Raw genomic sequence first — 18,807 nt, 5'->3', positions numbered from 1 at the left:
AAAGTAAACTAAAATAGGCAAAATTTATGATCAGACTATCGAGGTATTTTTGGTTGACTTGGCAATGCCATGTGGATATCACTGGCTAGGCTAGCATTGGTGGTCCATCCCTAATTGCCCTTGAGGTGATAATGTTGAGCTGCCATTTTGAATTTTTGAAGACAATATGGTGTAGATGCACCTGATGTGCTGTTAGCAAGTTGTAGGATTTTGGTCTAATGGCAGTGAACGAATAGTAATATACTTCCAAGTCAGGATGGGATATGTCTTGGAGGGTAAGTTGCAAGTTTTGGCGTTGTCATGTATCTGTCACTCTTATTCTTCTAAGTGGTAGAGATCGCAGGTTTGGAAGTTTCTGTAAAAGGTGTCTTGATAATAGCAGCAGTGTATAACAATTTACAAAATATGCTGCAGCAACCTAAGTGTCAGTGGCTGAAGAAGTGGATGTTTGTGGACGTGATGCAAAGCAAGTGGGCCTGGATGGCATCAGTGTTGCTCCCATGCACAAGTTGAGAGCATTCAATTGCACTCTGATTTGTACCATGCAGTGGACAGACTTTCGAGAATTAGAAATTGAGACCTCTGGTTTTCTCAGGTAGCCACACTATTTATACAGCTGGTCCAGTTCAATTGGAGATCAATGGTAACTCCCAGTACATTGATTAAGCAATGGCAATGCCATTAAATTTCAAGGGGCAACATTTAAATTCTGCCTTGTTAGAGATGGTCATTGTCTGGCACATGTGTTATGCAAATATCACTGGCTACTTATAAGGCCAGTCCTGGATATTGTCCAGGTCTTGCAGCATTTTGACACTGATGATGTCAGTGCCCGAGAGACATAACAGTGCTTAAAAACGTCTAATCATCAACAAACCTCGTATTTTTAACTTTATGATAGAAGGAACATCATTGAAAGAGTTGCTGATGATGGTCTGATCAAGAAATCTATCTTGAGAAATTCCTGCAGCGATGTCCTATGATTGAGTCAAATAACCTCGATTAAGTATTATTCCAACTAGTGGAGAGTTCATTCTCCTAATTTTTATTGACCAAATGCCAGCAAGCAAATTATTTCTTTTCAAGTATCACATGATAGCATAGTTAATGACCCCTTTTAAAACGTTGCTATTGATCAGGTATACATCAAGAGGGTAGTAATTGATTGGGTTAGATTTGTCAAGCCATTTTGCACTCAGAACATTCCTTGACAATTTTCCTCGTTCCACATTTGGGTAGATAAGAGTGTTGTAGTTGTGTGGAAACAGATAGGTTAAGGACATGTTTATTTATAGAGCACAAGCCATTCCCAGTGCAAAGACTATTTTAAAACTGTTTTTCTGGTGTTTTGATTATGGATTGAAATGGGAAATAAACTGATTCAAAATACTAAGGAGTGCTGAGGGACTACTGCTGTTTTTGAGTGCAAATACCCTGACACTCATTTTAAGTACTGGTTACACAGCACAGCTAGTTCAAACAGTGGTAAATGGTTTGCAGATAAGCTGGAGCCAAGGGCTGTGCACAAATGGATATTCAGCCAGCAACGAGTAGCTGATCAATCTGTGGACTGAGGACCAGTTATTGATGCCAAAAGCCTTGGCCTGCTAACAACTGTGCAAATGGGCCTGAAAGCAAGATTAGGAGAAGTCATCTGATCTCCACAGGCTCAGAAGCTGTCTCCATTCTCTGCAGCAAAAAAAAATTTTAAGCCTGGAAAAATAGTTTATTTTCCCTTTAGCAGTTGCTGTAAACTGTGATATTTAACTAATAAGTTAGAGATCTTTTATATGTGTGAATTAATCACCTGTGCACCTGCAAACAAGAGAAGTAAAACGTAATGCTGCTACAGGTCAGCACGGTGGCTCAGTGGTTTGCACTGCTGCTTCACAGGGCCAGGAACTCGGGTTTAATTCCAGCCTCAGGTGACTGTCTGTGTGGGTGTTTGCACATTCTCCCCGTGTCAGTGTAGGTTTCCTCTGGGTGCTCCAGTTTCCTCCCACAGTCCAAAGATATGCAGGTTAGGTGAATTGGCCATGCTAAATTGCCCATAGTGTTCAGGAATGTGTAGGCTAGGTGCACTGATTAGGGGAAATGTAGAGTAAGAGGGTAGGGGAATGGGTCCAGGTGGGATACTCTTCGGAGAATCAATGTGACTTGTTGGGCCAAATGGTGTGTTTCCTCACTGTAGCATATCTATGAGTACAGAATTTTAAAACAGAATAGCTTTTAAAAGAAAATAGATTTTTAAAATAGTCATGAAAAAAATGAAAGAAGCTTTAAGATGATAAGATTAAAAAAGGACAAGAGAATTTAAAAGATAAGAAACTGTAAAAGATTAGAACGTTTTCCAATATGAGAGCTTTTGCAAGATAAACAATTATAAAAAGTTTGAAAGCAGTAAGTCACTACAGAACAAGAAATAAATGCAAATTAAAATCTTATTTCAATAATTTAATACAGATCAACAGTTGCTCCAAATGAACTGCAGATTAGAAAATCAATGTAAAGATTTGAAGATTTTTAACAAGCCTTAAAACTATTTATGTTGGAACAGCATTTCTGAATAGAAGCCAACAAAGCTTAAAGGACATCACATTTCAATCATATTGAAGTTATACAGATTTAAAATAGTTTCACAAGGGTAAGTTTAATCAACACATAAGAAAGAAGTGGAAAAAGACATAATATTCTTCTAAAGTATTTCAAAATGAGAAATAATCCTGATAGAGAAAAACAATGAACAACTGCATTTCCATACTTTCTTGCACATTCTCTTCCTCATCTGAGCATTTCTCAGTGCCATGGATTTGCTTGTAGCTGCCCTGCCCTGAGGTAGATATTTTCTAATCAATCTGTTCAGAGATGCTGTTATACACCTCTGCATTACCGGAGACTTGAACCTCCAACTCAGAAGTAAAGACATTATCACCATGCCACAAGAGCCCTTTTTCCAGCCCTGAGTTATTGTTGCACACATTACTACGCTGAATATTTGTTTGCAAATGCCACACTCCCAGGGAATGCTTGCATTGCCTGCCTGGTTTTCATGTTTTATTTGAGGCTCATCCAGCCCCACTTCTTCAGCTACTGACAGTTTAGAAGCATGACCATCTCACTTTTTCTTCTCTGATCACCCTTTCATGTTTCTGTATTTGCCTAAAATAATTAATTAGTTTCAAACTTGGATATTGTAATGAAAAAAGCAATTAGATATTTGGAATTAATCTCTTAGTAATGGAGTGGATTAGAACAAAATTGGATTTAAATTTCAAATTGGATTTTAAAGATGCACAGGGGATAAAGTCAATTCCGCATCCAAGTCCTAACTTCTGTGGTACTTAACTGATACAACATATTTTATTTTCGAAGTTTCGAAGAATAAAACCAGACACACATACACACAAATATGCAAATATGACTATGTACACTTGTTAACCTCATCGTTCTGTTACAGCAATAAAAAGTAATTTGTGACAAGACATGGATTATCATGTCATAGATGAATGTGGGCTAAGTATTCAAACATAACAGCATAGAGTTACAATAATAGCTCTAAATGCAAGAAAGACATCTTTAATTTCTAACAACTACATCTGAAACAGACATGTTTGATGATGCAAATCTAAACTGAAATTTACAAGTTGACAGTCAAATAGATAGACCCTGTCTCATATCTGTGCCACACTGAATGCAGCCTTGACTGAACATTTAAGTTCAGTTTGAACTGTCATAGCAGTTTCTTCAACCTGCCAGTCACAGCCATCATTCTTGGCCAAAGCACATGTGTAATCAAATTTTGTGCACATCAAGAACTGCAGAGGAGTAAGTGACTGACATAGCAAGGAATGCCACGTCTGTATTTGTCAGCTTTTCCATCCGTGATCTGATCCAGGAAAACCTTTTACAAATTTCTGCCTCCTCATGCTACCAAATTTTGTTATCCATCAAAGTTCAATTTCTTTCAAGTTTAACAAAATTTCTGTACACTTTACTTTTACCAACAACAGTATATTTACTTAACCATGCAGAATAACTTCTAAATACAGTTTATTTTAAGAAAATGTTTAACCACAGAGCCATGTTGGGAACTGATGCGAATACCTTGGAGTCATCACAAGTACTGAAATATATTGAGGGTTGCCAGAAATGTTAAAGGACGAGCATACGATTTTTATTTCCCCACCTAATCAATCCACAATTCAGAAAATGATTGCTGACTCAATGTTTGAACTCTTTATCGATCACAGGCTGGTTTTGGGAGATATTTTTAATTCAATCACGGGATGTTGGCTTGACTTGGCCAGCATTTATTGCTCATCCTTAACTGACCTTTCAAAAGTGGTGGCGGGCTACCTTCTTTAACTGCTGTGTTTATTGGGTTTAGGTAGTCCCAGAGTGCTGTGAGGGAGTTTTTACAAAATGACATTTAACTATTTACAATGGAAGAAAGTTTATGAATCTCTACAGTCTATAGGGGGGTAATTTGTTGATACGTTCATAATTCGCGATGCTGTGTTTTTATGGATGTGTTATCAATTGTCCCCCACAGTCATCAATGTTATTGCCTGTTGATTCTGTTTATATTACCAAGTTTTGCTTTCATGGATGCATTTGCTATTCCAGAACTTGCTTGACATGAGAGCCAAACTTTGCACCCAAGGTAATTCTAATGTGAAGGTTCTAGCCTTTAGTTGGTTCATTATATTTTCTCCTTCATAACCTATTATAATAACTGTTCAGCCTCATCAATTTCTAAATTACTTGTTTTCTTTGAATATCAGGCCTCTTCCACATGCTGTTTCAGTGGTTGTTTGGTTTCCTCCATGTCTTAGTTCAGTTATTGAGATGTACAGCATGGAAACAGAACCTTCGATCCAACTCGTTCATGCTGACCAGATATCCTAATCTAATCTAGTCCCATTTGCCAGCACATGGCCCATATCCCTCTAAATACTTCCTAGTCATAAATCCATCTGGATGCCTTTTAAATGTTGTAATTGTACCAACCTTCAGCACTTCCACTAGCAGCTCATTCCATACACACACCACCCTCTGCATGAAAAAGTTGCCCCTTAGGTCCCTTTCAAATATATCCCCTCTCACCCTAAACCTGTGCCCTCTAGACTTCCCCCACCCCAGAGAAAAGACCTTGTCTATTTACCCTATCCATGCCTCTCATGATTTATATACCTCTGTAAGGTCACCCCTCAGCGTCCGACACCCCAGGGAACATAGCCCCAGCATATTCAGCCTCTCCTATTGCTCAAATCCTCCAGCCCTGGCAACATCTTTCTCTAAATGTTACTGTTGGCATTTATTTCTGGAAAAACTGAGTCATGAGCGATTTGCAGCCCCTTGTTGTGTTCACTGTGTACTTCAGCCAGTTTATTTCCGATCTGTCATTTATTCCAGCATTGCTTAGAGCTCAAATCAATATTTCTTTAGTCATTTTTAGTAAGCCTGAACTCTCATATAAACTGGAAATTTTTCATTGGATTAATAATATAGAACTTACAGTTAATTCAGCTTCCCTTCTTTCACTTCAGATTAGATTAGATTACTTACAGTGTTGGAACAGGCCCTTCGGACCAACAAGTCCACACCGACCCTCTGAAGAGCGACCCACGCAGACCCATTCCCCTACATTTACCCCTTCACCTAACACTACAGGCAATTTATCATGGCAAATTCACCTAACCTGCACATTTTTGGACTGGAGGAGGAAACCCACGCAGATACGGGGAGAATGTGCAAACTCCACACAGAGGGTGGGAATTGAACTCAGGTCTCTGGCACTATGAGGCAGCTGTGCTAACCACTGTGCCACCATGCTGCCCAAAGTTCTACATTCGTCCTTGTGAGCTAAATAGAGATATCTTAAAAAGGCTTCATTATCTCAGGGATGGCTCTCTCAAGTCCAGAATTATCCTGAGCTCGGTGTTCAACTTTTTCTTCATGAACTTTCATTTTTCTCTCCACAACACAGAACTGAGATTTTAACTCTACTAAATCAGAAGTAAAGTGTACCATTCTTCTTTCATATTCAGATCTGTGAGTGTTAATTGAACAGTCTACTGCAGTTTCTGCTATGTCTCCGAGGTCAGACTCAGTTATGGATTGTGACTAGATTGTCACTTTATACACTGCTAGACCAGCAATTGCAATATATAATATCTGTAACATCCAGGTGGATTGAATACACTTGAACTTCAACATTTCTGATTCAACTTTTGGAACTGGTGAACTGTTAGATACTGAAGGCTTTACATATATAGGTTTTTTCATGGCTTTCTATGTCTGTGGGTTTTTTTTGTTAAAGAATTTACAGAGTAGTTTATTGGTATTTGCCCTCATGTCAAACTCAATCAATAACAAATAGTCACCAATTTCTAAAGGAGAAAATTAGTGGATTGGGAGAAGAAAATATAAATACTATATCCAAGTATGTAATCTTTTCTTTATATCAGATATCCTGACTCAACATGCACCACATTCTGTTGAACATAGGCTCAATGTGTAAATCCTGTTTCAGAAGTTAGCTAATAACAGCAAAACAATTTACACTACGTTGTAAGTATTTGACAGCCACCACTTTCAAGATCTGACTGCCACAGGAAACAAACAGCTGATCTGTTTAATCACCCTCATAGTATTTTCATCAAAACAAAGTGTAAGATCACAAGAGCACAAAAAATCATTTCATGTGTGGCAAGGGAGAATGGAAGGTTAATAATCTCGAATGCGAGCTGAAGAACTGTATTACCCCATCAGAGGAGCACATGGAGAGAGGAAAAATCTGTTATTTGTAATTATCTGTAAGTGCACAGGGAAATGTGAAGATAGAACAGGGTATAAAATGAATTAATACAAGTTATGTCATTTTTGCAAGTAGACATTGAGAGAAGGTAAAGATAAGATATCTCTCACATGTTCTAGTTATATAGTATGTACATTAGGTTGTATTTGTACATTCGCCCAAGAATATAACATGATGAACATAAATGTCAAACAGTTGCTATTTTGTCATTTTTTAAGGAAACGTGAAATGTTGGTGAATCTGTTGGGTGATGAATCATCAGTCAATAGTACACTATCAATCCTCAATGGCATTAGAAAGGTCATGTACAGATTGCAAATAGAATAAACTTAATATTTAAAAATCCACATGTTGCCTGTTTAATGTGAAAAAGCAAATTCTGTATAGGCTTATTTCAATGATATTTGTGACCTTACTTTCAAGTCAGAACTATTAGTGAAGAAAAAGTCTTCACCAGACTTGAAATATTAAATTAGCATATATATAAAACAATTGATTATTTTGAATTCTGTTTTGTACCATTTCAGTTTTCTTCTGGAATGCAACAATTGTTCTAAATTTCTTTGAATTTTGTGTCATAACGTACACATTTTAGAACAAGTAAATTTTTTCTAGGAACACAATTTTTCAGGTGCATGCAGTTTGGATAGAGATGAGAGTGGGCATCTCCACTTGTTCACATTCCAAAGTTGATGCAGTAAATGAGGCAGTAATGCTTTCATGTAGTTGGAACTCCTGTCTTTAATGGTGCAGCTACATGGAGGGCATGTATTCCTGTCTGGAAGAACATCAACATACCACAATTGCTGACCCAGGTGGAAGTGAGTTTCAAAGGAGTTTTCTTTTATAACGTTTCCTTGCAGTAATGAGAAAACTTGGGCAATTTGGTTGTGTTTTTATCCCTGAGAATTGCTCAGGATGTTTTCACAGTGCCTCAACTTCAACCTCTAGATATCACAATTCAACCTCAGTTAGAATTTTGCTATGACTCTGAGCTTTCAACAAGGTATGCAGAATAAGGAGGGATGCAAGAATTCATAAATGATCATCGCAATAGGGGATTCTGTTTGACAACTGTAGGGGACTTTTAGTTACAGCATCTTATTCAAAAGAGTTACACTTCTGATATCATTTGGATATAAATCTAGCAGTTTTTGGAACAGGCAAGCTACATATAAAGATTCAAATTTGTGCTCTTTTTGTAGGGCACACAAGGTACAAAAATTCCTAATCTATCTTGTTTTCTGCCAGGCCATTATAGTTGGGAGAAAGTAATTTTCCAACACAAATTACTGGTTTTCTAATTCTCACTCTAAGATTGCATCACAAATGGTGCCAAGATCTGTTATTGGCAACAATCCAACAGGCACATTGGAGACAAATTGATTGTCAGAAGTTATCTGCTTCATTATCAACTGGATTAAAGAAATACTCATTTCTGTACATTTTGTTAACAAATCTTAGAAAATCAATGTGTGGAATTTCCAAAAAATAGTAGTGCACACTGTGAATGGAAATGAACATTTCAATCTATTAGTTCTATATGTCTAAATCATTTTTTTTCTAATTTAAGTTGGAATAATAGTTCTTCAATTAATTTTCAGAATGTAATAAATATTGGTAAATACAATGATCTGGAGAGCCACATTGCATATATGTCTCCTTCACCATAGAACTGCAATAATAACTAAACTGTTTTATTAATTGAAATTAAAAATGTCAGATTAATAAACCAAAACTGGCACCTATTTCTTACCTTCCTGCAGTCTTGACAAAAAACAGCTGTTGATCCCAGGAATCCAAGTAACTCTCCGCATAACAAACATTGAGCTAGACCATTTCCCATCACATTCTTCTTCATATTTTCTAAACGTTCAACAAGGCGACTAAATCACAAAAAGAAACTGAAATAAATTTACTGCATCACTGCAGCTTCTCAAAAAGCAAGTTATTTTTAATGTTACAATATACTTCTTTTGCATTTCTATTCTTCTTTTGGTTTAGGTCTAGAACACCCACGTCTTTACAGTGAGCAAACAATATAAATAACTTGATCCCACAAAGTCACCAATACCAATAGAACATACTGGTTTTTTCTTAACTTGTTTCTGAGAGAAACTTAGTTTTTGCTCAGTGTCTTCCTGGATCTGCAATGTTCAAACTGTGGGCTTTGTAAAATCAGGGAATTAACTGAAACCACTCGACCTAGAACAACAAAGTGTGGTGCAGTGATAGTGTCCCTGTTTTTGAGCCAGAAGACCTCAGTTCATATTCCACCTGCTCCAGAGGTGTCTTGTAGCATCACTGAATAGGTTGACTAGAAAATATATTTTAAAAAGATCAACTTTGTTTAGAACATTTATCATCAAACAGTCTTGTACAATTTCTCAGGAGCTCCTATCAATAAGTAACTTGGAACTTTCTAAATGAAAATCTGCACGCGATAAATAGAGAAATAACTTGAGACCTAATTGTCTTTAGGTATATGGATATGCAGTACTATTTAACTTGAACATTCACTGGAAACCAAAAAAAGCTGGAAATCGCACTGAGTTAGGCAGTGCTCTGAGTCCAGGAGTTCTGAAGAGTCGCCTAGACTCAAAACGTTAGCTTGCTCCCTTTCCATGGATGCTGCCTGACTCACTGTGATTTCCTAGGAGAAAGTGAGGACTGCAGATGCTGGAGATCAGAGCTGAAAATATGTTGCTGGAAAAGATTTCCAACATTTTTTGATTTCAGTACAGATTCGAGCATCTGCAGTAATTTGCTCCTAACCTGAACATTCACTTGTATAGCCAGGGATTCAAGCATTGGCGGAAGTGTGGGGAAACAGGAAAGCCCGAATGTCAATAAACAACACCTCTGCCGGTAGTGTGAAAAGGTTATTGAAGAGGTTGATGACAACAGTTTACTCCCAAATATAAGTGCAATGCCAAAAAGTTCTTTGAGCTCACCAAGAGGAATAGAAGGTAAATATTTCCAATAAGACGAAAGAAGATAAAGAAATGAAAAGTTCTTAATTTTGCTCCTCAAGGTCTTTTCTCACATTAGCCATGATATTATTCTGACCAGACAGAAATCCATCTTGTCATTTCTAATAGCATTGCATAACATTACATGGTACTTACATGACAAAAATACATCATTCAGCACAACTGACATGTGCTAGTGTTTCTTTTTCTTCACATTAGCTTCTTCCTACAATATCAGCATAGTTTCTATTGCTTTGTTCCTCATGTAATCCTCAAGTTTTCTTTTAATTTATCTATGCTTTTCACCTCAACTACCCCTCATGGAATTGAATTCTAAAATCAAACCACTGTTTAGATGAAAAGATTTCATCCAATTTCTTCATTGGACTTATTTAGTTTTGGATTCCCCCACAAATAGAAAACTCTTCTCTGATCTAACTCATCAAACCTTTTCATATTCTGAAGACAATGTCCCTCTCCATTCTGTTCGGTGTGTTCTGACAGTTATAATCTCCCAATTCTGGCGTCCTCCTTGTAAATCTTTCCATCAACTTCTTGGATGTCTGCATTATTATGGAGACGAGAATTTTGCACAGTGTTCTAAGTGCATCCAACTATACAACTTTAGCTATACTTAGAGAATTCACATGGTTTGATCCTAATTAAAAGAACCCAGTGCAATGTTTACTCTTTTCCCCCCTTGCAATTTATGTTGCCATTTTTAATAATTTATGACTCAGTACTATTTTTGATTTATATTTTCTAAAGATTACAAGGCCTCCTTATTCCTCCAACTAAAATGCACTGATTTATACTCATTTATATTTTAACTAAATTACCACTTACATGCCCATTCTGCAAGTTTATTAACATTTTGCAAAATGTCACATTCTTCTTCCATATTAACTATTCTCCTGAGTTCAATTTCAATCATTTACATGAATTAACAATTCTAAAGAATCAGTATCTAGCACATCACAAGGTGAGAAGTATACAAATATCTCGACTGACTTTCACCACTAGAATTGAAAAGTGTGGCGCCGGAAAAGTACAGCAGGTCAGGCAGCATCCAAGGAGCAGGAGAGTCAACGTTTCAGACATAAACCCCTCCTCAGGGGTGTGTGTGTGTGTATATATATATATGCACGCATGGTGGGGGAGGGAAACAGGGGCTGAGAGATGAATAGGAGGGGCTCCAGCTTGAGGGAAGGCAGCTTGGAAGGTGATATGTAGATGCTGATGGGGGGGTAATCGTGATAATTAGGAGTGGAGGGTGGAACAGATAGGTGGGAAGGAAGATGGACAGGGAGGACAGTTCAAGTGAGAGGCGCTGAGTTGGAGGGGTGGATCTTAGATTACTTAGATTAGATTACTTACAGTGTGGGAACGGGCCCTTTGGCCCAACAAGTCCACACGACCCACCGAAGCACAACCCACCCAGACCCATTCCCCTATATTTACCCCTAACACTACGGGCAATTTAGCATCGCCAATTCACCTAACCTGCACATTTTTTTGGATTGTAGGAGGAAACCAGAACACCCGGAGGAAGCCCACGCAGACACGGGGAGAACGTGCAAACTCCACACAGTCAGTCGCCTGAGGCAGGAATTGAACTCGGGTCTCTGGCACTGTGAGGCAGCAGTGCTAACCACTGTGCCACCGTGCCGCTCTGGGATGAGTTAGGGAGAAGGGAGATGAGGAAACTGGTGAAATCCACATCGATCACGTTTGGTTGGAGAGTCCCAAGGCATTATTCCTTCAGGTATAGGGTGGCCAGGATTTGGCATTGGAGGCGGCCCAGGACTTGCATGTCCCTGGCGGAGTGAGAGGGGAAGTTGAAGTCAGGAGCAGAGTCCAAACTTTCATTGTTTGAATAGTGGTCCTCCTTCACAATGCCAGTTTTCATTTCCATACAAGAGAGCAATGTGAGGTACTACCTCATCAAAGAGACTCTATCACTACAAAGCTCTGCAGGGTGAGGTTATCAAATTTTTTAAACAATAAATAATTGTCGTCCATCAAAGCAGCCTCTCCATACCCAATCCGCTTCTGTTCAATCTGATCCAGGCTCTCTGCTCTTTTGATGACATCGAGGATGACTGCAATCTCCTTCTTAGTTAATATCTGATTTTGCCGCTGTTTCTCGGTCTCATTGGTGTGCACAGACCAACCAGTTTTCAGTCTATTGCAAAGAGAAAATGACAAAGTTTGTTTTTTTTTCTCTACAGACATACATATTAAATTTATCAATTATGGCAGCAAAGTAGTCTAGACTTACTGACAGCTTCATAAACATAGCCATATCCTTAGTTCCATAGAATGAACATCCTATAACATTTGGGAATCCTAGGATGTTTCTCATAGTTAGGCCAATCAAAATGAGCAGAAAGTACTACAGAAAGGAGCAGCACATGGCTTCAGAGTTTAAGCAGCAGCTGACATGCAAGAAATCTGCAAGTTTGAGTTTTGGACACTGCACACTTCTACAGATGCTGTCTCATAGTTTAAGGAAGTGTCAGCAGCGAGGAAGTGGGTGACCACCGGATGGTCAAGGAAAACCAACTAAGGTGTGCAGAGTCCCCAGAATCTAAATACTGGTGAGAGTAACATTTCCTCTGGGAAGTGCAGTCAGACCATGGCAACCCAGCTGGCTTAACTTTACTGGGAAAAAGTTGGGTAAGCAATAGACAAAAGAAGACTCTATAATTAGGGGAAATGACAGGTGTTTTGTACAGGTGCAGGCATGAATCCAGGAATGACATGTTGCTTCCCCTGGTGCCAAAGTTGAGGATGGGGGGGTGGGGTGAAGTGTGGGGGAGATGGGAGAGTGACAATCTCGTGGTTGTGATCTGTATCAGAACCAATGAGATAGATAACAAGAAGTGTTTAAAGAGCATTGAAAAATACCAGCAACTAGATCTTAAAATCAATCCTCACCTGATTCCTCCTGTGCGCTAGTGGAACAGTAGAGGTGAATAGTTGGTTAGCAGGCTGATTCAGAAAGGAAGGTTTTATATTGCTGGGATATTTGAAGAAGCTCTGAGAGAGATGGGGGAAGCATGACAGACTGAATGCGTGGCATCTGAACAGAAGCAAGACCAATGTTCCTATAAGGCAGTTTGTGAGAGCTATTGAGGCTAATTTTAGCTAACCTGGCAGAAGATGGCATTGAGGAAATTTAAAGCAGAAGCAGTGGGGTGGCACGGTGACTCAATGGTCCCTCAAAGCACCAGGGACCTGGGTTCAATTCCACCCTCAGGTGATGTCTAGAGTTTGCATGTTTTCCCTGTGTCTGTGTGGGTTTTTGCTGGGTGCTCTGGTTTCCTTCCACAGTTCAAAGATGTGCAGATTAGGTGCATTGGCCATGCTAAATTGCCCATAGTGTGCAGGCGAGGTGGATTAACCATGGGAAATGTGGGGTTACTGGGATGAGATGGGTCTCCGTGAGCTGTTCTTTCGATAGTCGATGTGGGCCAAATGGCCTGCTTCCATGCTGTATTTATTCTATAAAGTTATTAGAGAGCTAACACTGGAACAAGAAATGATAAGATATTTGGTGGGAATGTAATAAGAGGGAATGCAATAAAGCTTAATTCTGGTTTGTATGGTATTTACATGAATTTGCTGAGCATCATAAATAAGATTGGTGAGCAGTGTTCCCTCCAATTTCCTCACTGGTTGCACAGGCAGCTGTTGCCTGTGAGCAGCAACGATTTCCAAAACCAGAAGTCAATCCCATTATCAGTGTGCCCGAAACTAACCATCATGCACAGAGCCCTGGAGCAGCTGCTGAGGAGGTGCAGGCAAAAGTAGACATGTGCAAATATCATGTTGTGGCAATAACAGAAACCCTGCTGAAAACAAAAGGCAGGATTGTCCCTGCATACAGGATGTTCAGAAAATATAGGGGAAGTAAGAAAACAGGAAGGGTAGCACTCTTGATTTACAATGCTGGATAGAGATGATGTCTTAGGACAGTCAAAGGAAAAAAAAGACTTTCTTCAATCTCAAGAGCTATTACATGACTTAGTGTAATACCTAGGAACTAACTAATGGGGATACATGGAAAGAAGAACCTTTCAAGAAATTACAGAGTAGTACAAGAGCCAAAGAGCGTTTATAATGAGATTATTAATTATTATCCCAGTATAAATATTAACAGTAAAAAGAGCGGAGAGGAGAACATTTCTGAATTGTGTTCAAGATGATTTTCTATATCTGTGTTGTTGCTCCCAATTTGTGATTAGTGTTGTGTGTTGGTATTCAAAACTTCATCATGGAAAGCAGATTATAAGCAGACTTAGATGTGACAAAAAAACGTGTGTGTGTGTCCGGAAGACAATATACCAACAAATATAGTGCTACATACTAAGCAGGAGCACAGCATGACAGGGTTCAATTATAAAAAGGTTAACTATTGGTGGATAAACAGGTGGGCAGACCAATAGATTAGGGTATCATGCTGTGCCATCAGCAGCAGCTGCAGTCCACCCACCACCAGTCACTGGTGGGTCACTTGCCTGCACCCCAACAGAGGCCCTTAAGCAATTAAGTAAGGACCTCGCCCCACCACCACTAATAAAATTGGTGACAAGCGAGATCTGATAGCTTATAGTTTTGAGCTTATAGCTCAGGCTGCAAAGGTGAATTGTCTCCTCCCAAGTCCTCCCCATGTCATTTAGAAATTCCCATAGTTTGCTTTCCCACACCCACTCTTCCCTCTTCTGTCTTGTTCAATGTGACACCAACATACTTCACTAGGGGCTGTCAAACTGGAAGGATCTGAGATTTTTCTCAATGCCCAGCTCCATTACTGACCACCTCCTACTAAGCACCAGCAGCAGACACCACTCCTGCTTGGTGCTGTTGTTTTTTCAGGGCTGCCAGTTTCCGACTGGCCAGCAGCTCAATGGTGCACGACTTCCTCTTGGAGTGGAGATCCCCCCATCACACTAAAACTAAAGGACATTCACCCAAAAAGTTAAAGCAATGTATGTCAACTAAGCATCTATAACTATCAGTGAAGTGCCGGATAGCTGGAGAGTGGCTAATGTTGTGCCTTTGTTTGAAAAGGAATGTAAGGAGCAGTCAGGAAACTACAGACCTTTGAGCCTGACTTCAGTGAGGAGTAAGTTGTTGAGGTGATTCTGAAATATAGGATTTATATGCATTTGGAGAGGCAAGGACCGATTAGGAATAGTCAGCATTGTTTTGTGCAAGGGAAATTACGTCTCACAAACTTAATGGAGTTGTTTGAGGAAGTAGTCAAAAGGATTGAGAACAGCAGAGTGGTCAATGGTGTTTATTTGGACTTAGTCAAGCTTTTTACAAGACTCCACGTGGTAGACTAATTAGTAGAGTTAGATCACATGCAATTCAGGGTGAACTTGCCAACTGGATACAAAATTGGCTTAATGGCAAGAAACAGAGAGTAGTGGTACGAATTTATTTTTTGAACTGGACGCCCGTCACTAGTGGTGTTCTACAGGGATTGGTGCTGGGTCAGCTGTTCTTTGTCCTTTATAGAAATGATTTAGATAAGAATATACAAGGCGTGGTTAGTAAGTTTGTTTTTTGACACAAAGATTGCTGGTATAGTGGTCAGTGAAGAAGATTATCTAAGATTACAAAGAGATCTTGGTCAACTGGGTCAAATGGGCTGAGTGGCAGATGGAGTTTAATTCGGATAAATGCATTTTGGTAAAAACAAACATATGCAGGACTTATATAATGAAAGGGAGGGCCTTAGCCAGTGTTATAGAACAGAAAGACCTACAGGTTCAGGTACATAATCTTTTGAAGTTTGTATCACATGTAGACAAGGATGATTAAAAAGATGTTTAGCAGACTTGCCTTCATTGCTCAGACTTTTGAGTATAGCAGTTGGGACGTCATATTGAGGCTATATAGGACATTGGTGAGATCTCTTCTAGAGTACTGTAGTACAGTTCTGGTCACCCTGTTATATCGAGGATATTATCAAGCGGGAGAGGGTTCAGAAAAGATTTACCAGGATGTTACCGGGAATAGAAGGTTTGAGTTATAACAAAAGGCTGGGACTTTTTTTGCTGGCGTGTAGGAGGTTGAGGGGTGACTTTATAGAGATTTTTAAAATCATGAGGGGTTTACATAAGATGAATGACAGATGTCTTTCCATGGAATTGGAGATTTCAATACTATGGAGCATGTTATTCAGGTGAGGGAAGAATGATTAAAAAAGGACATGATGGGGCAACTTTTTAATCACAAAGAGTGGTTCACGTGTGGAATCAACTTCCAGAGGAATGGTAAATGTGGGTACAGTTATAACAGGAAAAAAAAACATTTGATTAAGTACATGAATAAGAAATGGTTGAAGGGATATAAGCCAACCACAGACGGATGGGACTAGTTTAGTTTGGGATTATGGTCCGCATGGACAGGTTGGACCAAAACATCTGTTTCCATGCCGTATGACTCTATGACACTATAAGAGGAGGAGCGCTCAACATTTTTGCTGGTAAACTACTCTTATTGTAAAATAAAATCCAATAATCTGATGTCATAGTTCATGCATCTCTTTGAAAGTTTCACAAACAGTACTGCAGGCTATTAGAAGTCACAAAGCATACCACAGGCTATTACAATACTACAGTATGTTTGGATGTATTGCCCTAAAGTAAATATTATCCTTGTGCAAGATCTTAGTGTGGGCCCATCTATACTCATATCCCTTTTATGATCCCTTCACATGGTAAGTAACATAATAGTGATGTTGATGGTGTCCAGATTTGATACCTAGGTATCACAATAGGCTATGAGAGCTGGGCTATATTCTCAATAGGACAAATTAAACAGGCACAAGTGTCATAAGTTTAAGTAATTTAAGTGTAGAACTGGTGAGGCATTGAGTGGTATTCCTTTTCAGAGAAGCTTATGGAAAGTGTCACTAGCTCAAGCGGTGAGTAAAAACATTCAAGGGAAAGTAGCAAGTTTATAACTGTAGCCAACATAGAAGAGAAATTGGGAATTGTTCTTCCCAGTCATTTCGTTAGAAATCACCCCCTGTGCAGTTTAGCTTCTCTTTCTGCCTCACACAAAACTTTGTAAGATTTTAAATCAACCTATTTGTACACATTATGACACACATCTGTGGCAGGTGGGACTCAAACCCAGATTTTTGCTACCTGACCTCAAACAGCCCACGAGAACAATATACATTTTTTTAAACAGACGAGTTTACTCAATTATTGATGTGTTATGACACACTTCCGGAGCCGGTGGAACTTGAATTGGTCTTCTGGCTCAAAGGTAGGAACACTACTACTGTGCTGCGTGAGCCCTCCTCCAGTATTTATATGGATGACTGCGCTTTCAGTAATTAAGGATGTATTAATATCACAAGCAGGTTCTGGAGTCTTAGGACTGGACACATATTAGTGCAAACTGATGGACATTTATTAACGACTGACACGGTGTACAGTGACATGACCGAGAAAGATTCATTTGATCTGACATCACTGTTGAAATCTGGTCATTGTCCTACAGCTGTTAGTGCCATGTACTACAGAGAATGTGCAAAGAAGAAAACACATAATTGGATTCATTGCTCAAATAATCACTCATGGGTTCCAGTCACATCTTTCAATGCAGCTTTTTAAATATTCAACCCATGGAATGAGCAGCAACAAGAGAGTAAGGAGAAAGGCAGTCTGTGAGCTAGAATGAAAATGAGCAGCTGGGGAAGATGACCTTGGGACTCAGGCAACCAACAACAGGAAGTGGAGAGAGGCAGCAAGGAGGATTCATCAAACAACAAGCCCAATTTTTATAGAACACATAAGGAAGTGGTACATCACTAAAACAAATGCAATGGATTTTCAAGTGCAACATTTGACACTTTCAAGTAAAAGACTCTTTCATGTACATTTTCCCTGCAGACAGACATCCCAGACAAAAGTAAGATTCAAATTTGCAGAAGAGAAAATCTTGGAAGTATGTTTCCTTTTCAAACTATTTCAACATAAACCACGCACAGAAAGTATTTTGGACCTGTTTAAAATTTGGAATTTAATTTGCATAATTACTCACTTGGCTCGAAGGGCAAGTTGCCTGTCATTAGGACACACCCACTGATCGGTTCCACTTCCAAATATCGTGTCAGCCATGATCACTGCCTGCAGAGAATGATTGAAAATTACTGGGAAGGAAGATGCAATTGTCAATATTTTAATAGTGCAACCAAGTAGATTTTAAGTATTAAAAATACAATAGTTGGACATAAATCCAAATTAGCTCTACACTAATATGGGTTCAGCACAATGGGTAAAAAGGCTCAAGACAGGTTAAAGACCTCATCCTTATGAGAATAACATCTTGACTAATTGCCCCATGGTGGCTCCCCTTGACATAACTGTGCTGGAATCCAAAGCAAAAGCTATTCCCTTTGACTTGACTTGAGGACTGCTAACAATGACAAGCTTCTTGGCTTTGTGCCTATGTTATATGGTGAGGCAAAACAGCGTAACATAAACCTGGTATCTCTAGCTGAGGGGACAAAGTGCAAAAAGGCAAGGCAAGGATACTGAATATCTTGATACCCTCAGCAAGAGTGAACACCATGTGTGCAAGTGAAGAGTCCAGAAATGCAGTCTGTACATGTGGCCTGAGTGTATCGCTGCAATGTTACAATATTAATAGCTGCCAATGCAGCCTGAAGTGCAGATTTGAGATGCAAAAGTGTCCTGTAAGTAGATCAGAGATGTGCTATGAGTCTACTTTGAGACTGCATATGTCAGATTGCCAATGTCCATTGATATAGGGTACATGTGGCTGGTATCCATGGAGTATTTCTTGAGATGTTGGTGCTCGGGTTCCAACATGGAAATCGTTCAGAGCAAGCGGTGAGCTGAATTTGCTACATACCCTCTGGTTTCCATGTTGAGTCTTTGTGACATTGAACTTGTTTGGTGAGTCTACTACAATGAGAGAATGAAACAGTAACATAGAAATATAGAAGTAGGCCATTAAACT

General features: G+C 39.2%; 1 protein-coding gene across 7 annotated transcripts in view; it reads right to left on the bottom strand.

The window, feature by feature from the left end:
• LOC132830283 (rab effector Noc2-like) overlaps nucleotides 1-18,807 on the bottom strand; it is a 176,021-nt gene that overhangs the window by 85,703 nt on the left and 71,511 nt on the right. For 3 of the 7 annotated variants that reach the window (XM_060847831.1, XM_060847829.1, XM_060847832.1), the window contains 3 exons: nucleotides 17,866-17,951; nucleotides 11,834-11,977; nucleotides 8,577-8,706 (listed from right to left, as the gene is read on the bottom strand). In XM_060847831.1, the coding sequence (XP_060703814.1) occupies nucleotides 8,577-8,706; nucleotides 11,834-11,977; nucleotides 17,866-17,942 (351 nt within the window). In that variant the 5' untranslated portion in view covers nucleotides 17,943-17,951. Of the gene's footprint in view, nucleotides 1-8,576; nucleotides 8,707-11,833; nucleotides 11,978-17,865; nucleotides 17,952-18,699; nucleotides 18,753-18,807 lie in introns of those variants that run through there. The other 4 variants (XM_060847833.1, XM_060847830.1, XM_060847827.1 and 1 more) reach the window with 2 other exon arrangements.

This window comes from Hemiscyllium ocellatum, chromosome 31 (assembly GCF_020745735.1).
Source record: "Hemiscyllium ocellatum isolate sHemOce1 chromosome 31, sHemOce1.pat.X.cur, whole genome shotgun sequence".
NCBI lineage: Eukaryota > Metazoa > Chordata > Chondrichthyes > Orectolobiformes > Hemiscylliidae > Hemiscyllium > Hemiscyllium ocellatum.
The sequence above is the reverse complement of the archived record's forward strand: the minus strand, read 5'-3'. Positions and strand labels throughout refer to the sequence as shown.